The sequence below is a fragment of the Myodes glareolus genome, chromosome 9 (assembly GCF_982192425.1).
Source record: "Myodes glareolus chromosome 9, mMyoGla1.1, whole genome shotgun sequence".
Classification (NCBI taxonomy): domain Eukaryota; kingdom Metazoa; phylum Chordata; class Mammalia; order Rodentia; family Cricetidae; genus Myodes; species Myodes glareolus.
In genome coordinates this window covers 62,020,979-62,042,201 of record NC_142034.1, presented here as the reverse complement: position 1 = coordinate 62,042,201, position 21,223 = coordinate 62,020,979, and the positions used below count along the sequence as shown (strand labels likewise).

Genomic DNA, 21,223 nt, shown 5'->3' with positions numbered 1-21,223 from the left:
AGCATGCCTAGCCCCTTCCAGTTGAGTACCAGCCTGACTTTTCCATGTTCTGTGGCTCAAGTACGTAGTATCTTCAGCAATAGGCTTTAATGTCAAGTTCTGGAATGTAACCGAGGTCATTGGCAATAGCCTATAATGAATGTTTTGGGATCTATGTGACCCCATTGCTGGACAAGATTTAAACTATACCATAGTTGCCTCTTTCTCTCTCTGAAGATAGATCCTCAGTGGAATAAAATTTCTACTCTAAGAAGCTCTAAAAAAAAAAATAAGATGAAACAATTCTGAACTGTGAAGCTATAATTTTGGACAAGCAATGACTTGGTGTATAAATGACTTTGGCCTTTTAATTTTTATTTAGTTATTTGGTATTTATTTTATTTTATGTGCATTGGTATTTTACCTACAAGTTTGCCTGTGTGAGGTTGTCAGATCCCTGGAAATGGAGTTACAGACAGTTGTGAGCTGCCATGTGGGTGTTGAGAAATTAACCTTGGTCCTCTGGAGGAGCAGCCAGTGCTCTTAACCACTGAGCCATCTCTTCACCCCCTGGTCTCTTTATTTTAAATGACCACACAGATTAGAACTGCTTGTGGGTTGAAGTTTTTTCTTTGAATTTGATGCTCAGGAGAAATGCCTTATCACAGAGGAATCATTTCTGCACCCATAGAGGCAAGTCTGTTCAGAGTAAATGAGCAGCAAAGAATTGAGGGCAGTTAGGATATAATAGAGCAGAAGGGAAAGGACTAAGAGGTCCTCCTTCTGGCAGAGAACACACTTAGCCTGGCTTCTATCGTTTTAGACTGTCTCTTTTTAACCTTTGAGTTCATCCTTCGAGCCCTGGTCTCCTTCATTGTTATTATAATTATGTGTGTGTAACCACTATATGTTTGTGAAGGTCAGAGGACAACTTTCAGGAATCGTTTCTCTCTGTCCACTATGTGGTTCCTGGGGATTGAACTCAGAAGGTCAGGTTTGACTGCAAATGCCCTTGCCCACTGTGTCAACTCCCCAGCCTGTGGACATCTTTTAAAGATTAAAACTTTGGGAAAATAACGTTGCTTATCACTGTGTGTCAAGCAGCGACCCCAACTCACTGCCTGTCTTGCAGGAGGAGCCTCATTCCCCACCAGAGGAATGATTCTTGCTTGTTCTCTGTCTCGCCGGGAGTGTTCTCTGTTGAGCCTGAGGCTTCTCCTGCCCCTAGGAAGCTGCTTTGGTTAAGGAAGGGAATATAGAACAGAAGCAGTTGTAGCCTGGGCTTCATGCTCATGTTTTGTCTGGTCTGTTTGATGTTGGATTATGTGTAGTCATGATGTCGGTGATGGTATTAATGGAGATGATAGTGATGGTAATGATGATGGTGGTGGTGGTGATGATGATGATGATAATGATGTTGGTGATGATGGTGATGGTGGTAGTGATGGTAATAATGATGGTAGTGATGATGGTGATGGTAGTGATGGTACATTGTCAGCTGTATCCTTGACAGTGCACTGTGGGTTAACACTAGCAGATTGTCTGCTGTGTCCTTGACAGTGCAGTGTGGGTTAACACTAGCACATTGTCTGGCTCGTGTCCTTGACAGTGCAGTATGGGTTAATGTTGGCATGTTGTCTGCTGTGTCCTTGACAGTGCAGTGTGGGCTAACACTGGCTTTTCTTTCTCCACAGAACATTGATATCACTAATTTCAGCAGCAGCTGGAGCGATGGGCTGGCCCTCTGTGCTCTGCTACACACCTACCTGCCTGCCCACATCCCATACCAGGAGCTGAACAGTCAGGAGAAAGTAAGTCCCTGCCTACACCACCCCATTTCACCTCCAGGAGAGCCAATAGAATTTCTGTAGCAATGCATTGCTGGGAAGGTGGGTGGGTAGTGTAAAAGAAAATGGCTCCTAAAATATTATGAGGTGTGACTTCATTGGAGTAAGTGTGGCCTTGTTGGATGAAGTGTGTCACTGTGGGGATGGGCTTTGAGGTCTCATATGCTCAAGCTTCATTCAGTGTAATAGACAGTTCACTTCCTGTTGCCTGTGCCTCAAGGTGTAGAACTCTCAGCTCTTCTTCAACACTATGCCTGCCTGCTTACCATCATGCTGCCATGATGACAATGAACTAAACCTCTGAAACTGTAGGCCAGCCCCAATTCAATGTTTTCCTTTAACTGGGTGTGGTGGTGCACACTCTTAATCCCAGCACTTGGGAGGCAGAGGCATGAGAATCTCTGTGAGTTCAAGGCCAGCCTGGTCTACAAAGAGAGTTCCAGGACAGCCAGAGCTACACAGAGAAAGCCTGTCTTGAAAAAGAAAAATAGTTTCCCTTCGTAAGAGTTGCCGTGATCAAAGTGTCTTTTCACAGCAATAGAAGTCCTAACTAAGACAGTTGGGGAGGCTTGATAGAGCTAGAGTGGACATCAGGAAGGGCACAGGGACAGAACATGACTGCAGTGTAGGGGCCTATCCTCAGCAAATAGGTTTCAGCTGCCCTTCTCAATGCTTGCCATTTGTTACCAAGAAGAACAGTGAGTCCCGTTTTGCTGTGGTCGCTGATAGGACCCTATTACCTGCTTTCTTTAGAAAACCCTGGTTTAGCTGTGACCTTCATTTTTCAAAGTCTCTTCCAGTGCTGAGAATGGAGCTAGGAGAGGTAGCAGAATTCCCTTTTAATGAAGGTCCTGATTTTTTCTATTAAGCTGACAAATTAGACTCACTCATGTTCCAGAGAGTTATCTACTTTATGAAATATCCTCCAGTGTAAATGTTAATCTCATCTAACTCTGTAGACTATGCTGGCCTCGAACTCACAGAGATCTGCCTGTCTCTGCTTCCTGCATCCCAGATCAAAGGTGTGCATCACCATGTCTTGATTAATCTCATCCTTTAAATACCTGCCTAGAAGGCTGGCAAAATGGCTCAGCAGGTAAAGGCATTTGCTCCCAAGCTTGACAACCTAGGTTTAATAACCAGGACCCACATGGTGGAAGGACAGAAGCAACTCCCACAAGTATCCTCTACTCTCTGCACATAAGCATTCGCACAAACACGTTCTATAAATGCATACATACATACACACACACACATGCACACACATGTCTGGCTAAATATTTGAATACCAGTCAGGCAGTGGTGGCGCATGCATTTAATCCCTACAGTTGGTAGACAGAGGCAGGCAGATCTCAGTGAATTTGAGGCCAGCCTGTTCTACAAAGTGAGTTCCAAGACAGACAGGACTGCATAGAGAAATCCTGTCTTGAAAAAAATGAATTCCAGACATAGACAAGCTATCACAAAACAATTAGCCATCACAAAATATCTTGCAGGACTGGCAGTGTGGCTAACGGCAGAGCACTAATCCAGCATGTACCAGACCCTGGGTTTAATTTCTAGCAATGAAAAAGTAATGTTTTCAAAGTATTTCCATGTGAAATGCCTTATAAATTGTGAAAGAGGCTAGGTAATGTAATATTTGGGAGAAAAAATATGTAGTGTGAGGTGTCTAAAATAGTCAAGTGTTATATTAGGCAGGCAAACAGCAAATCTGGAGTTCAGATGGGAAATCAGAGCTAGAAGAATGGATGTGGGAGAAATCCATGAAGATTCGTATTATTTGGCAGGACGTCCTGAGATGAAGCAGTCAGTGTTCTGAATTTGCACTGCCCAATAATATTTGAAGGGTAGTTAGAGATGGCGTGTGAAGCCGTGAAACTGAAGATTAGCCAATTCCCCTGATTTTAAGGGAACCATTTTAAGCAACTTTGATAACTATAGCAAAATACCGGAGACTATGTATGTTGTTAAGAAGAGAGGTTTTTTTAGAGCTTGGAGACATCCCAAATTGAGGCAGTCAAGTCCATTTGGCCTCTCATGAGGATCTCATAGTGGGTAGGTAGTGTCACAGCAGTGAAAGCATGTGTGGAGAGGATGCATGGTGAGGCAGGAAGCCAGAGAGACTCAGAGGCCAACTTTGCCCTTGTTATAATTTGCTCTCACAAAGAGTAATCAGCATCCCATGGGGACTGCATTGATCTCCTCAGAGATTGATTCCCAGGCACCTGCTTTACCTCCTTCTAAAGGTTCATTTTTAACACGTGTGCTGCTGGCCAAGCTTTCAGTACATGAGCCTTCTGGGACACTCAAGCCCCGTCTAAGCACAGAAGTACAGAGAGGACCCCGCAGAGGGAACTAGAGCCAGGTGGTGTGGGGACCGTCGGCCATCACACAGGCCAAGGCCATAGCAGGGCATCTGATTGTCACCTAGGAACAGTTTTGATTTTCCTCTGCCTTCCTTTCTGGTGCGATGTTACAAGAATAATTATGTCAATAGTGAACATAACAAATTACAAAATAATCAGCAGACCTTCCTAAAATGACCACACACATGCTAAAATGTGAGTCTTCCTGAAAGTGACTTGTTTATCGGTAGTCAACAGGCCTGGCTTCTTTGTCCTCCAGTCAGTTCAGATCTGTTGGAAAACAATGGGCCTGCGAGTGTTCACTCTCACAATGTATCATGAGCATTGCTTCCTAGTGACCGAAACCCTGTCTCACTCTGCATCCCTGAGACCCCTGCACCAGGCTCCCGGCCAGTCGCCCAGTGGCCTTCTGCAGATGTGGAATATGCGTCAGGGCAGGCTGGCAACAGTATTCTTGTTTCTGTTACCCTTACAGGACAAGGGCCTCTATTTCCCACACATCTGGTTGAGTTTCTTTTTCTGGGTCTCTGGTGATGTCATTAAGAAATGCCACTGGTGAAGGACCATTATAAGGCAACTAAGGGGTCAACATCATGTGCCAGGAGTGTCATATACAGATCTGTTGGACTTCACAGCTCCCCTGTCAACTCCAGTTGAGTTTGAGTTTCAGCACTTAGGTCTGTTGGTTACCACTGGCCCACTATTCCCTGAAGGAATATCTGGTCCCTTCCTGACTGCACCCAAGGTGGAGAAGCAATGGCTATTAGCTGTACCCTAAGTGGAGAAGCAATGGTTATAGCTCAGGATGTCATGAGAAGGGGTGAGGGTGCACTGAGAAAGGACAGATCCATCCATTACAGAGGAGGATGATCAAAATGATGTGTCAACCAAAGCCCATCACTACAGCATCAACTGAGCATGTGCAGAGCTTTTAATAAGGGTGATTTCCCTGAGGTGACAGTACCACTGGGCAGGCTTTCACAGAAGGGATATGTTTGAGGTTGGACTTCAAAGGGAGCATAACTACTACAGATCCTTTGGGGTGAATGAACATGATTCAGACTCTGCCCTGCGGTCTTGTGTACTCAGCGTGAGGGGGTCATTGACTGGGTGGTTGTACCTTGTGGAATACTATCAAGGGTACTAAGGGAAATATAATGTTTGTTAAAAATCCATTAAAATTGAAATATAAAAATAATATGTTAAAGGATCTGGGCTCAGAGGTAGAGCCTGTGCTTAGCATCCATGAGGGTCTGGATTTTATCCCCAGCACCAAAGGAAATTAACTAGTTCAGAATTAAAAGTAAGAACTGGGCACAGTGGTGCATGCTCGTAAAGCCAGCACTTAGGAGGTGGGAGCAGGAAGATCAGGAGTTCAGCTACACAGTGAGGTTAACACCAGATAGGGCTAGAAGAGGCGGTATCTCAAATAAGCAAGGATAACTTGTAGTAAAGGAATATTCAATCACAGGGTGTACATCACAGCGACTGGAAGATTTCAGTGAAGTATTTTGTTTTCATTAGAAGTACAGTCTTCATATGTCAGCATATGAAGCTCTTCCATGCAGCCGAGTCAGGTTATCGAGTGGAAAGTGATTCTGTTGCTATCTGAAATTGAATATGAATATGAATCAAATTCTTGCTCCCTCTTATTAGCAGAAAGATACTTTACCAGTGCAGTCCTGCCAGCCAATCTAGAGACCAAGGTCTGCATCAGATTATTCTGAGCTAGAAGGTTCAGGCTTACCCCTCCCCGCTCCCCTGCCTCCCCCCACCACACACACACACACACACACACACACACACACACACACAGCAGACACTGAAGAATAAATGGCCTCTCACTCTGTCCTCACCTGTATGACAGAGCCTCCACCGAGGCAGAGCTCTTGGCCTGAGGACATTGACTCTCCTCCCCAGCCTCTTCACTGGCCTCTGCACAGCAGCCACAGCAGTGCATAGTGGGAGGGCATTAGGATGATGACCCCTGGTCACTGTTGTCCCACCTCCATCAAAATGAGCAAACATCATTTTTATGAACAACAACAACAAAAAATCACCCCATTGTACTCCATGTTATGCTGTTTCAGAGCTTTTAGAGGCGGTTTTCCTATACAGACCGTTTATCCTGTGTTCAGGTTCTTAGAAAACATACTTTCATTTGATCCTATTAGAGGGTCTTAGCAGAATTCTAATTAAAATATTTGATTTAGAAACGCTTTCTCTTTAGACCTTATTGGTAACCCAGTAAACAAACTAGAACATCAAAATGCAGTGTTTAGTTTGACACATTTGGTAGGTGAAGATACACGGAGGGCAGGGAGAGCATGGTTATCGGAGCTGAAAATGCTGTGCCTTTTTAGGAACCAGTTTGGCATTACAATCTCATGCGCCATAAAAACTGTTTGTATCTCAGCTTCCTGAGCAGTGTAACCTAAACACTGGCCTAACCAAAGGGATTTTAAAATAAGAACAAAGGTTCCATTAGCACCAAAACGGGGGTGGCCGCCCTGGTGTGGGCCGGACGGGCCCATTTACCCTCTTCCGCTCAGCAGAACAGGGCAGCATCACAGAAACAGCTCTTGGCCACCAATCTCTCCCGGTGTCAAGGAAGAAGTCTGCTGCACTGGGCAGTATCACCATGGCTCAGCTGCTTCCCACGATTACATCACAGGCTAGAAGAAAGTATGCATAGGCACGTCTGCTTTTCCTCTGACGGTATTTCTACATCAGCAAGTTGACTGCAGTGTCGGCCGAACCAGGGCCAGATGCTTAGACGGGGCAGAGTGAAGACTATGGGAAAAATAGAACATTGTAGATATAAAAGGACTTGAACTCCTGATTCCAGTGATCCTCTTCCCTTAGTCTCTTACATAGCTGGGGCCACAAATGCATCCCAGCTCATGTATAGAATTTAAATACAACTGTGGTAAAGTGCTTGCCTAGCATGCATAAGGCCTAGGTTCAATCCCCAGTACTGGGGAAGGAAAAAGAAAGCTAAATGAATCAAATTGTAAAATTATACATAGGACATAAACTGTGACCGTACTTTTCAGTGGTACTTAAAACATCTAGTTAAATTTCTAAAACTTAATGACTTTCATATGAATTGTTGAGACGGATGGCATGACAAGTAATTTAGGTTATCAGTACAAAGAGATGTCAGAGAATAGTCAAGGAGAGTCTGGGAACAAAGCCCAAACTCAGGTTCCGTAATTCTGGGGAACGGTGCTGTTCTTGTTCTAAGATGAAAGTATTTTCAGCCTAGAATTCCCTGTCCAAGAATTCTCTTAACCAAGCATGGTAGTAGAAAGAGGATTTTCTGTATGAACACATCTGGAAATGTTTCTCCTCTACAGCCTTTCTCAAGAATGTCCTCCAGGGAGATGGGGTGTAGTCCTACAGTTGATAAGAGGTTCTGGAGGATTCCTGGGGCAGGAAGACTTCTTTGAATAATAGTAATGGCTAAGAGCTTCAGAGTTTGAAAAGGAGAAAGCGAGAAGCAATCCAAGACTCTTCTGTGTGAGGACAGAAAAGCAGCAGGCTGCAAGGAGTTAGGGATTTCACACCAGCACCAGGATGAATAAAACAAGCAAAAACCAGATGATGAGGCCATTCTCTCAGTCAGAGAAGTCACCAATCAGCACAGACTTCAGGGAAAAGCAAACCTTAGAGGAAAGATTGGGATTCAATCTCAGCAAGCTGTCCTCTGACTGCCGCAGGCTCACCATGATGTGAGCACCCTCACACAGGAATAGGTTAAAAACTAAATAGTGCTGTGAGAAGATCACAGTCACCAAGAAGTCACTGCAGGAAATAAAGACAAACTAGAAAGCAGTTGTCCTGAGAGCTAGGACCAGGGAGGAAGCAGTTTTTCATTTGGTTATATGTAACTACCTTCATGTATGACTTTGATAGTTTTTTAAAGACTAGGTCTCACTGTGTAGCCCTGGCTGGCCTCGAACTCATAATCCTCCTGCCTCAGTCAGAAGTACATTGGTGCCACACCCAGTTTGATTGTCATTTGTGGCATTGTGAAAAAACACAACATGGTGAATATTGTAAATCTTGAAAAGGCCACAAAACTATGTCTTTAGTCAGGTGTCAGTCAGTATTGTTTTCCCCAGTGGCAGTCGTAACCTGCTACCCTTTCCTTGCCGAGACAGAGCTGGTCTGCACGGTTGACATGACATTGCTTGTTTCCTCAATGAGGAATCTGCAGTGTCCGCGCTGTCCCTGCTCTCATCCATTGTCTTTGTCTTTCTGATACAGAAACGAAATCTCTTGTTGGCATTTGAAGCAGCTGAAAGTGTAGGCATCAAGCCCAGCCTGGTAAGTATCCTGTTTTGTACCTTTTTGATATTTTTTTTCCTACTTCAGGAGAAAGAATGTCCTGCTACCCACTAAACTGATAAAGGACACCCAGGTCCATTTGCAGACCTGTCCCTCAGGATTCCTAATATGATGCTAACCAGCTGGTCGGAAAGGATGTACACTCAGGGGTTGGTTTGTTTGTTTCTGTTTCCTTTTTATTATTATTATTATTTTATGTTTGTGGGTGTTTTGCCTGCTAGTGATCTGTGTACCCCATGTGTGTCTGGTGCCTGTGTAGGCCAAAAGAGGTTGCTGGATCCCCTAAAACTGGACTTAGAGATGACTATGAGCTGCAATGTGGGTGTTAGGAATCAAACCCAGGTCCTTTGGAAGAGCCACTAATTCTCTTGATTGTTAAGCCATCTATCTCTCTAGCTCTGAACTCAAAAGTTCTTAGAATTAAGATTTCATTATGAATAAATAGCATTTCTGACAAAACAGTGAGCTAGATTGTTATTAAAATTTTCTTGTTCAAATTACCAAGAAATCTCATTGAAATGTCTACATGGTGAGTTCTAGGACAGCCATGGCTACCCAGATGAGGTTTGGAACCCAGGTTTCTGTCTGGAGCACCTAGCTAAATGGTTGAATGTAGGAAGCTTCTATCATTTAATGGCCACTGAAATATGCACAAGCCAAGATTACAAAGCAGAAAAGAAAAGGATTGAGTTTTCTAGCCAATAGGTACACCAAATAAGAGAGGGGATTACCTGCCAGATTGGGGGTAACAAATATTAACTGTTTAAACCTAGAAGGCAGGTAAGAGGCACTGGGGAGATGGCTCAGTGGGTAAAGTCCGACTGGGCAGGCATGGCAGTATGAGATCTACAGTACCCTGTAAAAAGCCAGGCCTGTAATCCCAGTGCCAGGAGATTCTTGTTGGCTGTGAGCTCCTGCTGGCCTGAGGGCACCTGTCGCCAAAAGTGGAGAGGGACTAAGGAAGACACTAGATGCTGACTTTGGACCTCAGCACAGCTATGCACACATACTGAAACGTTTGAGAGAACATACGTGGTGCTACATATCTAATCCTAGTTTCCTGGAGCTGAGACTTCGCGTGGCTCTTGAAGTCAAGCCCAGGCTTGTACAACACAGGGACTCCCTCCAGCTCCAAAAATGAGAGAGAGAGAGAGAGAGAGAGAGAGAGAGAGAGAGAGAGAGAGAATAACAAAGAAGACAAAGAGGAGTAGAAACCAAGGAGGGTCATAGTGCTATAAATATAAGGGAGGGAGATTTAGAGATTTAGAAAAGACTCAAGTCTGTTCCTGAAGTTGTTAGAGTCGGAGCCTCAGCCCTCCCAGCCCTAACAAGCTAAGCTTGACCATCCTCAGGAAGCCAGTTAAACAGATAAATAATCATGAAAGCAGGGAAACAGGGGATTTATACAGTGTGGCCATACTAGGGACATAGAGGCCCAGTGACCCCTACGCAAACACTCCCAGTTCATCTTCAGAACCCTGACAAGAGACTTAGGCCGAGACAGAGTGCAAGAGACATATAATTAAGCCGTCCTGGTGTGTCCTCCTGCCAATCAGTACCCGTCATTGCCTAGTGTCAGTCTCCCTGCCAGGTGGTCTCACAAGTTGACAGGTTTGTACAGAGTTCACCAAGACAAGCTCCTCCTTCTGCTGCTGGCGCTAGCCTTCGTCCTTCCCTTGTCCCAGCAAGAGATTTCTGAAGAAATTACAATTCCTTGGGGGTCAGTGTTTAAATAGGCCAATATCCAAAGAGACCTGCAGAAGGATCTTTTTAGAATATTTTTGTTGCCACCAGGAAGGTTACACAAAGCTACTAGGAATGAAAATTTGGAGGGGAAAAAAACTATGGATGGGTTGCCAAACTGGTTAGATATAGCAAAGGAGAAAGATGGTGGATTCACATAAGGAAACCATCCCACAGGCTGAATAGACAATGAAGGGTTGAAAAACAGTAGAGAACATTTATTGGTTAATGTGTATTTAGTTTCTAGATTGGAAAAACTAACAAACACAGCAAGTTTGGGGCCATTGTAGGCTACATGAAACCTTGTCTCAAAAATAAAATATAAATAAATAAATATTGTGGAGTGGAAAAAAAGAGGCAACACTTAGTGGTAATCAATCTGGAATCTACTTCTGGGCTTCTTGTTTACAACAACAACGAAAATCTCATTTAAGCAGCTGTTAATTGGCTTTCCCATTCTTGAAACTTCTTATATAATATTTCAGTATAACTGACCAAAGGTTATTAATTACTGTTGTTACTTCAGGTTGGGTGTAGCTTTAAAATGCCAAGTGTAACTCAATGTATTGTGTGCATGTGTGTGCATGCGTGTGTGTGTGTGTGTGTGTGTGTGTGTGTAGGTGTGTGTGTGTAGAGCAAGGCTGACTTTGATATCACTATGAGAATGACCTTGAACTTCTCATCCTCCCGCCTCTGCCTCTTAAGTGCTGTGTTTGTAGACATGCACCACCACACTATACGTGGCCAAAGTTTTTTGTTGTTTTAATCCACATACAATCAGGGGGAAAAGGACAGTCAGGAAAATATAAGCTGAAATAACAGTGAGATGTAAGTCGGTAGCCTTCCAAGGTTGGAGGACTTGGAGAAATGAAAAGGGAAGGAGCTGTGGAGACAGCCGTGCTATGAATGGTATCATGCCGATATTAAATTGAAACAGAATGGACAGTTTAGGTAGCAGCACCAATACCCTTCAAATATCAAATAGAAGTATTCTCTAAACCTCACTCAAAAAATAGAATGCTAAACATTCAAGAAGTAAAATCCAGCTGGAGAAAAGCCTCAGAAGTTAAGAGTGCACTACTTTTGCAGAGGACCCGAGTTTCATCCCAGCACCCGTATTGGGCAGCTCACAACCGTCTGTAACTTCACTTTCAGGGAATCTGACACCCCTTTTTTGGCCTGTGCAGTCACCGCACTCTTGTGCAGAAACCTACATTCAAACACACACATATATACATATTTAAGAAATATTAAAGATAAGTCTTAAAAATAAGTTTTTTGAGTATCTGTATCTGTATAAGCACATGTTTTAGGGTAAATAGATAAGCAAGGAAGATTCCTTCAAAGTGAAGCTCGTGTACCTCGAGCTTTAGAACACATTCCTGCCCAGCCACCATGAAATGGGCGTCTTAAGCCAACATCATCATCCGTACCAGAAGAATTGGGCAAACATTCGTGGCATCATCGCGATTGCTTCAGAGCACCTCTGGTGTGTTCTCCAGAACTAGCCGTCTGTGGCTTGGTGAGGGTTCACTATGGCCTTAGTCATTTTGCCCATGACACGCCGCTTACTCGGGGCCTGTGTAGGGCAGTCACTGCACAAGACTGAACTCCTGAAAGCAGGAGCTCCAAAAGCCTTACCCGCCGACTCTCTAAACATTTGAGAGTCCGGTAAGTGAGGTCAGCTACTTTTTATAGTTTTACCGTCTTAATCATCCTAAGTGGTGTGAAGTACCTTCACGCTGTGTTGCAATCATTGCCACCCTCCCAATGTAGAATTCTTATCTTGCAAAATCGAAACTCTGAATCTGTTAAACATTAACTTCTCACCCCCCGCCCTCAGCCTGGCCGCCACTGTTCTGTTCTCAGACTCTGAACCTGTTTCTGACACCCCATGGAAGTGTATTTGCCCGCCATCTCTGTCTCATGTTTGGCTTATGTGGCATAGTGTAAGGTCTTCAAAGTTCATCTGTTGGAACCTCCTTCCTTATTAAGGCAAATGATACGGTTATGCCATGTTCTGCTCGTGTGTTCGTCTGTACTGAAACACTACGGTGCCACCATAGTTAAGCTCTTCTCGGCAAATGCTACTGTGAACCTGGATGCACAGCGCCTTCTCTCTTTATCACTAAAGGCGCTTAGAACAGCACCAGGTCGTAGACTGTTCTTGCAAGTATGTGCAAAGAAGTGAATAAAAAGAAGCCATAGTGCATTTCTGGGTTTTGCTTGGGTTTTTTTTTTTTTAGCTTCATTTATTTTTATTTTTATTTTATGGGTATGAGTATTTTGCCTGTGTGTGTGTGCGCACACACACACGTGGGCTCACACCACATATGTACCTAGTGCCCATAGAGGCCAGAAGATGGCATCCAATTCCCTAGAACTGGAGGTACAGATGGTTGTAAGTCACCATGTGGGTGCTGGGACCTGAACCCAGGTCCTCTGGAAGAGCAGTCAGTGTTCCTAACTGCTGAGCCGTCTCTCCAGCCCCAGTGGTACATTTCTAGTGTTCTTTATAAGCTTATCAGCAACAAGGTACTAAGAAATTCTTATCCAGTATTTTCAAAGTCAAGTTCATGTTCATTCTGACTGGGGAATTTTTATGTTCCATTTTATTTGTTCTGCCTTAGCATTGAGTAGGAGAAGATATCTTCTAGATTTGATGCTACCTAGAGCTCCTCTTTATCTCCTGCTCAAAACAACACCTCCGTTCACGCATATGGTGGACGGGCAGAAATACAAGCAGAACACCCATAAAATAAAATGTAAAAGAAAAACAAAAACACCTCCATTGTCTTGGCAGGAACTGCTGTGTGGACCAGCAAGGTGGCTTGGTAGGTAAAGTTTCTTGCCTGATGGCCTGAGTTCAATCAGTGGGATCCACATGATGGAAGGGAAGAACTGACTCCTGCAAGTTTCTCTCTGACCTCCACATGTATGCCGCCATGACATGTACATGTAACATACACATACACGCTCGCACACACATTGGGTGGGTGAATGTCTTCTGGTAGAATCAAAGGATTATCCATAAATGCTATGACTATTTTATTTTATTATAGTGCTTTCACAGCAAGAGTGTTCTGTCACTTGCCTCCAGTAATGTCATCGTCATTGAGTTTAGCTGTTTCTGTAGCACCTGTCTCCTTGTTTTGTTTTGATTAGTTTTGTTGTGGGGTGGATCTTTTGAGACAGACTTTCACTGCATCATCGAGGCTGGCCCTGAAGTCCTGATGCTCCTGCATGGCCACAGCCCTCTCTATTGTTCCGAGTTTCTCTGCTGGAAAACTATGCTGAGCTCTGGTTTGTTCATAGTTCTTCCCCGGACACTTGTCTTCCTTGGTGTGGTGTCTGCCCCTTTCAAAGCCTAATTGTTTTCTTACTGTTAATTTTTAAGACACACACGCACTCACGTGTTCTCACACATGCTGGCTACAAGTCCTTTTCATACTTGATCTTCAGATATTCTCTCCTAGTCTGAAAGTTATCTTTTTATTCTCTTAGCAGTATCTTTCCCAGGAAAGTTTTACATTTTGACCCAGTTTATAATTTAAATTCCTTCAAGGTCGTGCTTTGATGTAGTTAAAAGCTCATCACCTAACCCAAGGTTGCAAACTCAGATTTGTTCTTGTAGTTTTTCTAGAGCTTTCAAAAGCTTCCATTGCAGTCTCCGATTCATTTTTATGTGATCTGTGAAGCATGTATTAGTCGCTTGCTTGCTGTTTGCCTTGTGCTGCTTGTCCAGTGCAGTACCAGGTGCTGAGGAAGGCATCCTTATCTCTCCTTTCCCAGACCTGAAATCTTGCCCCTTTGTTGTTCTTCTAGATGGGTTTGTTGTTTTTTGCATTCATAAATTTTAGAATCATTTGTCAGTATCTACCAAAAATTAAGATGTGCTGGGAGATCTGGGCAGTGATGGTACACGTCCTTAATTCCAGCACTCGGGACACAGGACTGGGAGAGCTGGGCAGTGGTGGTACATGTCCTTAATCCCAGCACTTGGGACACAGGACTGGGAGATCTGGGCAGTGGTGGTACACGTCCTTAATCCCAGCACTTGGGACGCAGGGCTGGGAGAGCTGGGCAGTGGTGGTATGCATCCTTAATCCCAGCACTCGGGAGACAGGGCTGCACAGAGAAACCCTGTCTCAGAAAATAACAAAAACAAACAAAACAAAACAAAACAAACGAGAAGTTTCTTGGGATTTTGATTCTGATTGCATTATATCTATATATCAAACTGGGAATAATTAATAATCTTAACAATATTATCTTTAAATTCATAAACCTGCCTCTCATTTAGATATTTGCTTTCTGCCATGTTTTATAGTTTTCTGCGTATAAAATGTGTACATATTATGTTAGATTTAGGCTTTAATAGTAGGGGGTGGGAGGTGGAGAGATGACTTATTGTTTAAGAGCACTGACTGCTCTTCCAGAGGACTCAGGATTGGTTCCTAGCACTCATAGGCAACTCACAATGCCCTCGTGTTGGGTACCAGACATACATGTGTTGTGTACACATATATGCAGGGAAAAACACTTACATAAAGTTAAAACCAAACAAATGTGGGAGGGGTTGCAGACAATATTTTTTTTCTGGTTAAAAATTCCTGTTTTCATTTCTGGCATCCAGGAAAGTGGCTGAGGTCTGTGGGACGGGGTAATAGAATCCCGCTTACCTTGTGTGCAGACTCGATTGTCGACATCCATGTCTGCAAAACCAGTTTTGTTATTTCCTTTGTAATCTATGCCTTTTTGTTCCTTTTTTATGCCTTATATTCAACTACTGAAATTTCGCCTGCTGTATTAAACAGGACAAATAAGAAAGTCCATCTTTGTCTTAGTCCTGATTTGAGGGAGAAAAGCATTGTCTTACACAATTAAGTGAGGTTAGCTATTGGGCTAGGGGGTACATACCCTTTAGTGTATACAATAAGTTAGCTTCTGTGTTTTGTTTTTTATCATTAATAGATATTGAAGTTTGTTGATCATATTTTTTCTCAGTCTGCTAATATTCTAATGTTGATTTAAAAGCATTGATCCAGCTTTAAATTCCTTGGACGAGCCTTATTTTGATCATGATACTTTATAGTTTAATGAATTCGGTTTTCTAACATTTTATCAAATTGCTAGTAGTTTTATGTCTATTTATCTGAGAAACTGATGTACAGTTTTCTTGTAGTGTCTTTGTCTAGCTCTGGTTGTAGTCTAATCTGACCTCACAGTATGAGCTCCATGGTCTCCATATTTGGAGACGGGATAACTAATATTAGTTCTTCTATGTGTGTTTAGTGGAATCATATTGAACTGGGTTTGGGCTGTTAACTGTTAATTTAAGTAAATCTCGTATGTGGTGAAATTATTACTAAGACAACCTCCCTTCCTCCCCTTGAAACGTGCAAAACATTTCTTCGAAGATTTTCAGATGTTGTGTTAATAATGTAACAGATATTTTTGATTCAGTAATTGCTAGTATGAAATGGTCTGAGTTAAACTGTGACTAGTAGCTGTACTTCAAAATCATCTGAAACCGAAGACCTCTTTCCCTACAGAACGGGAAGTTTTCTGCCCCTCTTGAGTTCCTAGGCTTGTCTTCGGGCTGCCCTTCCTTCTCAAAGCTTATCTGCCTCCTAATCAGCACTGCTTCTCTGTGTAGCCCTGGCTATCCTAGAGCTCACTCTCTAGACCAGGCTAGCCTTGAGTTCAGAGAGCCACCTGCCCTGCCTCCCCACTGGACTCCGTCACTCTTCATCATGTGTCCCCGCTGTCACTAGCAATCTCTGCTCTAAGACTTCATTTCTTTCTTTTAAAAAATTTTCTGGGCAGAATTGTGGAAGGTCCCTCTTGCTTCATTTGTGCCCTTCCTGGCGGATCATGATATACGGATCATTTTAGCCTGACCAGGGAGCAGAGCAGGAGAGAATGCCAGATGCTAACTTGGTGACGAGTTGGCAGGAATTGCCAGGCACAGATGTGCTCTGTTCAGCCTTTTTCCTTTGCATCTCTGCTTCTGGCTCATGTTTTGTTACAACCACAAAAGTCTCCACATCCGATCCCAGCGTTAATAATTAAGTATGTTCTAGAGAGCTTGATGGAGTGTCCTGCCAGGCACCTACCCTTCCCACCTGTCTTATCACTGTTTGGCATGGCCTTACTTGCAAAATTAGCCCCCAAAAGGTAGTAAATTAATAAAACTAAATAAATAGCAAAAAAAAATCACTCAACTAGAGGGGGAAAAAAAGAAAGAAAAGAAAAAAAAACAAAGAAAGAAAAGGCCAGATTCTAAGTGATAATAACCCTAGTAAAGCACATGGTTTAAGTTGGCTCAAGGTGTCTGTGGTACCCCATGATTAGCTCTCCAGGAACTAACTTGACAGTGTAAAGTGCAATGTAGTGGAAGTGAAGGGACACTACAGGTAGTGCATACCCACGGAAGTACAGCGGTGTGGGAAATCCTACACAAGAACGTCCATTGAAAGACACTGGGTGTGTGAAAGCATGCCCACTGTGGTGGGAGCCTAGGAAACTGGGCTTCCATTCATATGCACATTATAAAACCAGAAACCATCTTCTAATGTGGAAGTTCAGGGGACTGTAAAAAACTGTAATGGTGTTTAAAGATGAAAGTAATAGGAAGTCGCGTCTTTGAAAGGGACACACCTTTCAAGAAAAGCTGCTAAGAAGCCTAACTCAGCACGTTAACATGGTCTGTGTTTGCCTACACTTTGGTTCCTGTTAGTGGAAGGTACCAATCCTGATTGGTACCAGTCAGAATCAATCCTGACCTGGATCAGAGTCACTTGGTAAAAGGGGACTGAGATGTCCGTCTTGTGCTGTCCCCTTCCCCTGCAGGAGCTCAGTGAGATGCTGTACACAGACCGGCCCGACTGGCAGAGTGTGATGCAGTATGTGGTCCAGATCTACAAGTACTTTGAGACATAAGCAGAAGACCCAGCATCAGCAGCTGCCGCTTGACCTGAAGCTCATCCTGAAGCGCCTGCTCACTGTCCACCACACCTGCTGTGCCCACCGCCTAGCCGTCTGGATTTCCAAGGAAGGCCTAAGCCAAGGAGACCAGAACTCCATTGAGAAGCAGAGGTGGCTCCACCGTGTCCCCATCTCAGATGCTAACATGTCTGGAGCCTATGCTCAGGAATCCTTGTTCCCAATGGGAAGTTTTTAGAGAGGCAGGCCCCGCTTCTCACACAGTGGGTTCCAAACCCAGGCCCTCTTCTGTGAGATTCCAGAGTGTTGCCAGTCCCATTTGCTGCACAGGCCCGCACGTGGCCTGCACACTGACAAACAACACTTCAATCACCGTGTCTTTTCTTCTTCCTCCCCCTTTACTAAAACTGCTCTAGCTTTGCTTTTCTCAAAACTCTTTCCCTACCAGCTGCCTGCCCCCCCCCCCCAATAAAACAACGCTCCCCAAAACAGAAAAACAAAAGCAACCTTTGCTTCTTAGCAGCCTGGAAACACAGCTTAGGGAAATAGTATGTCCAGCTCTGTGTAACTGAGGACTTAAAGACACTGCATAGATCTCACCGCCCCTATTTGATTCCTCACGAGGCACCTAGGTACCTTGCTGAGAGTCCTTGGGAGGCCAGCTGCCTTGCTCCTTAACCACACGGCCTGAGCGCAGCACTGGTGTCCTGGCTGATGAGTGCTGTGACCGCTGTCCACAGATCCTCTGCCCTGCTGTTATTTACAGTCCCATTTACACACAGAACTCCACACGAGTCTCTGACGTGTGGAGCAGCCTGTGAGGGTGAGGTCTGCACATTTGCACACTTCCGCAGGTTGGGAGGGGCGTCCCTTAGGATTCTGGGTGGACAGAAATATAAACATGTTTTCGCTCCAAACAGGTTTGGCCCTTGGTACTTGTTGGACCTTTTACATTTGCCGAATGAAAGAAGCTGTTAGGAGCGGTAACGGTGACTCTGTCCTCCAATGCCCCGTTGGTTCCCTAGGAAGCAGCACAGCCCCTCCCTGAGTACCCAAGCCAAGCGGCCCTGGACCAGTGGTTCCCAACCTTCTTTATGCTGGGAGTTCCTCATGCTGTGGTGACCCCAAGTATAAAAACATTTCATTGCTACTTCATAACTGTGATTTTGCTAATGTTATGAATTGCAGTATAAATATCTGATATATAGAATTCTGGTGTGTGACCCCCATATAGGTTGAGAACCGCTGCGTTAGAAGCGTCTTTCCATGTTTCTTGAACAAACAAATGTGCACTTCATAGCAAATGAGCGCCCCCCCCCAGACAGTCGGGTGCGCATAAACACCCATTACTGTTCTAAGTGCCAAATAGCCCTGGACTGGTCCTTTGAGAAAGGACCGCGCTCATAGCAACCCCTGCGAATGACCACCATAGCTACAGTGAATCTCTGCCTGCTTGTCTGAGCCACTCTGCTGGCCCAGCCCTGTCCTTGGAGGACCTAGGTTCTGTCCCTCTCTCCAGTCCGCTGCTCTGATAAGTAGCAGCTGGGTGCAGCAGCGCGGATTCTCAAGCTAAGGTAGCTTCGTGGGGGCACAGACCCCACTTGTAGGCTCCGTCTGTAGTTCTTAGCTGGGACTCAGTGCCGATCCCCTGTCTGTGTCTCAGTGCTGGGACTCCTCTGGGCACCGCATGCCTGGCTCTCAGATCAGGTGAGTTAGAATAACTGGAATAAAGCAGAGAGGGAGGACACTACTCCCTGCCCCCTGGTCTCCCCATAGGAGCTGCTGAAATAGGCCCCTTCATTTCCAGGTAGAAGATGAGGGCTCAGAACCTCCTTGCTGACGAATGTGTCTCTCTGAAAGCTGGTCCTTGGGCTGCCTCCCATACCTGTTGTGTTGGCATAATTGATGCTGTGTCTCTCCCCCCCCACCCCCCACCCCTGCCCGCCATTGTCTCCAGTCTGCTTTTCCCAGCCGTCACAGCAGGATGGGCAGGAGCGCTGTCCCCCACAACTGGGTGTTGTTTCTTCAGGGGTGATCTCTGGAGCTGTATAGGAGAGGCCACAGTTAAGGCATGAGAGTTTGGTCTGTCTCTGGCTGTTTTCAGGGTGCTAAGAATCTGGAAGCTCTCAGCAGAGCATCCTCCGTGCTGGTCTCCAGACGCCTTATAGTGTCTGTAAGTAGAGGCCCTTTGGGGCCCCAGGTCGTTGTGGACCAGCCAGCTGCATCTGTTCTTGTCTGTATTCTCCTTGGGTTTTCTCTTGACTGTGGCAGGTCTTGCCAGGGGTGTTGGGGAGGAATAGCATGCAGTTACTGCAAGGCAGAGGGCATGCATGACCGATAGAGCTCCAGTTCTCTGTCAAGGTGCCACACTACTGCATGTGGAGGTACAGGGTCTGGGAAGATCTCCAAGTCACAAAGATGAATGTGAAAAACTGACCAGCTAAGAACAGAAGCATGATGGTGGGGGTGGGGGTTGCCTGACTTTTTCTTATTTTTATTTGTTTGTTTGTTGTTTGTTTGTTTGGTTGGTTGGTTGGTTTGGTTTTGGTGTTGGTGTTGATGTTGTTTGTTTTGCTTTGTTTTGGATATTGTGAAAGGTAGCCCAGGCTGGTCTTGAACTCATGGTCTTGCTGCCTCTGTCACCTGGGTGCTGAGATTAGATACCACACCCAGCTTTGGTGCTTAGCTCTTGCTGTTTTCTTTGTGTCTCTGCAAGCCATTATTCAGAGGACACTGGAGGCCTCCATAGCCATGCTTCTTCCCATCTGCCCTCAGCTAAGTACAAAGAGATCTGTAAAATGCATGACCCTGAGAAGTTAAGACACGTAGAGAACTCTGGTTCTCAGCACTGCGTGGCGTCTGAACTGACGGCGGGTGGCAGCGCCGAGGCCACTATCCAAGTGGCAATATTCCAAGGAGCATCCATCTTCCTAGTCCTTCTCACTTCAGCATCCATACTTGTGGTTGGTTCTCATTCTTCATCCAGTTGTTCCTCAGCTTTTGTAGACTATCCAGAATACAAGCCATGACTAGAAGACAGAAACTCACGTCCTGCCTAGCACAGTGCTGCTACCTGTGGCTTCAGCTATTCTGGAGGTGGAGAATCAGTTGATCCTGGAAATTTGGGATTAGTTGGCAGAGAGTGTGAGGCTATCCCAAAGCAATCAGCCATCTTAGCAATATTGAATATTGGCCATGCTATCTTTCTGTCTCCCATGAGCACCAGTCACATGCCAGTCTCTGACCTCTCTGTCCCCTGCAACCTGTCACTAGCTGATGGAAATGGAGAACTGAGACCCTTCGGGACAAACCCACTCACCAAATCCAGCAGTTCCTGAGTATTCTAGTTTGAGATGCCCTACTGCTGGCACAAGTGGAAGAGAGAACCCCCAGCTGATTGAAAAGTTTTTCCAGCATCTGCTGAAGCCCTGGGCGTCTAGGTCCTCTGACAAGGTTGGAGTTCTGACTGGAACACCCTGAGTAGCTCACTGACTTTAACTACATTAGTTGAATGCACTCGATATACCTGTGGCCTCCTTTCCCTCAAGAGCACACTAGACAGCACCAAGCACTGCCCAGATGTGACGTACTGTCAGAGGTGGACAGGGCTCCCAAGGGTAAGGTGTGCCACTGTGTACGATTTCTAATAAATATATTTTGTTTCTATCTCGGTTTGATTCTTTCACCCACTGACGTCGATCAGCATTTTTTTTTCAAAGCACCAAACTTGCTTTGAGTCAGCTTAAAGCCCTCTCCCTGCTTGTCCTTGTCACCGCAGCTGCCTTGCGGTGGCTACAGGTTATGGATCTCCTTCCAGCACCCAGATGCTGCCAAGCTGTACACATGTGCTCAAGATGGAAGTGTGTGTTAGATGGAAGTGGGCTGCCTGGACCCTGGAAACTGCACGCAGTGTTGTTAAAAGTTATGACAAGATTGAAGAGACGCATAATAAAATATGTAGCGAGTAGAGCGTGACAGTGGCTG

General features: G+C 44.9%; 1 protein-coding gene across 5 annotated transcripts in view; it reads left to right on the top strand.

The window, feature by feature from the left end:
• Specc1 (sperm antigen with calponin homology and coiled-coil domains 1) overlaps positions 1-20,905 on the top strand; it is a 261,433-nt gene extending 240,528 nt beyond the window's left edge. For all 5 annotated transcript variants that reach the window (XM_048448188.3, XM_048448186.3, XM_048448189.3 and 2 more), the window contains 3 exons: positions 1,674-1,790; positions 8,468-8,527; positions 17,147-20,905. In XM_048448188.3, the coding sequence (XP_048304145.3) occupies positions 1,674-1,790; positions 8,468-8,527; positions 17,147-17,236 (267 nt within the window). In that variant the 3' untranslated portion in view covers positions 17,237-20,905. The remainder of the gene's footprint in view (positions 1-1,673; positions 1,791-8,467; positions 8,528-17,146) is intronic.
• Positions 20,906-21,223: the final 318 nt, after the last annotated feature.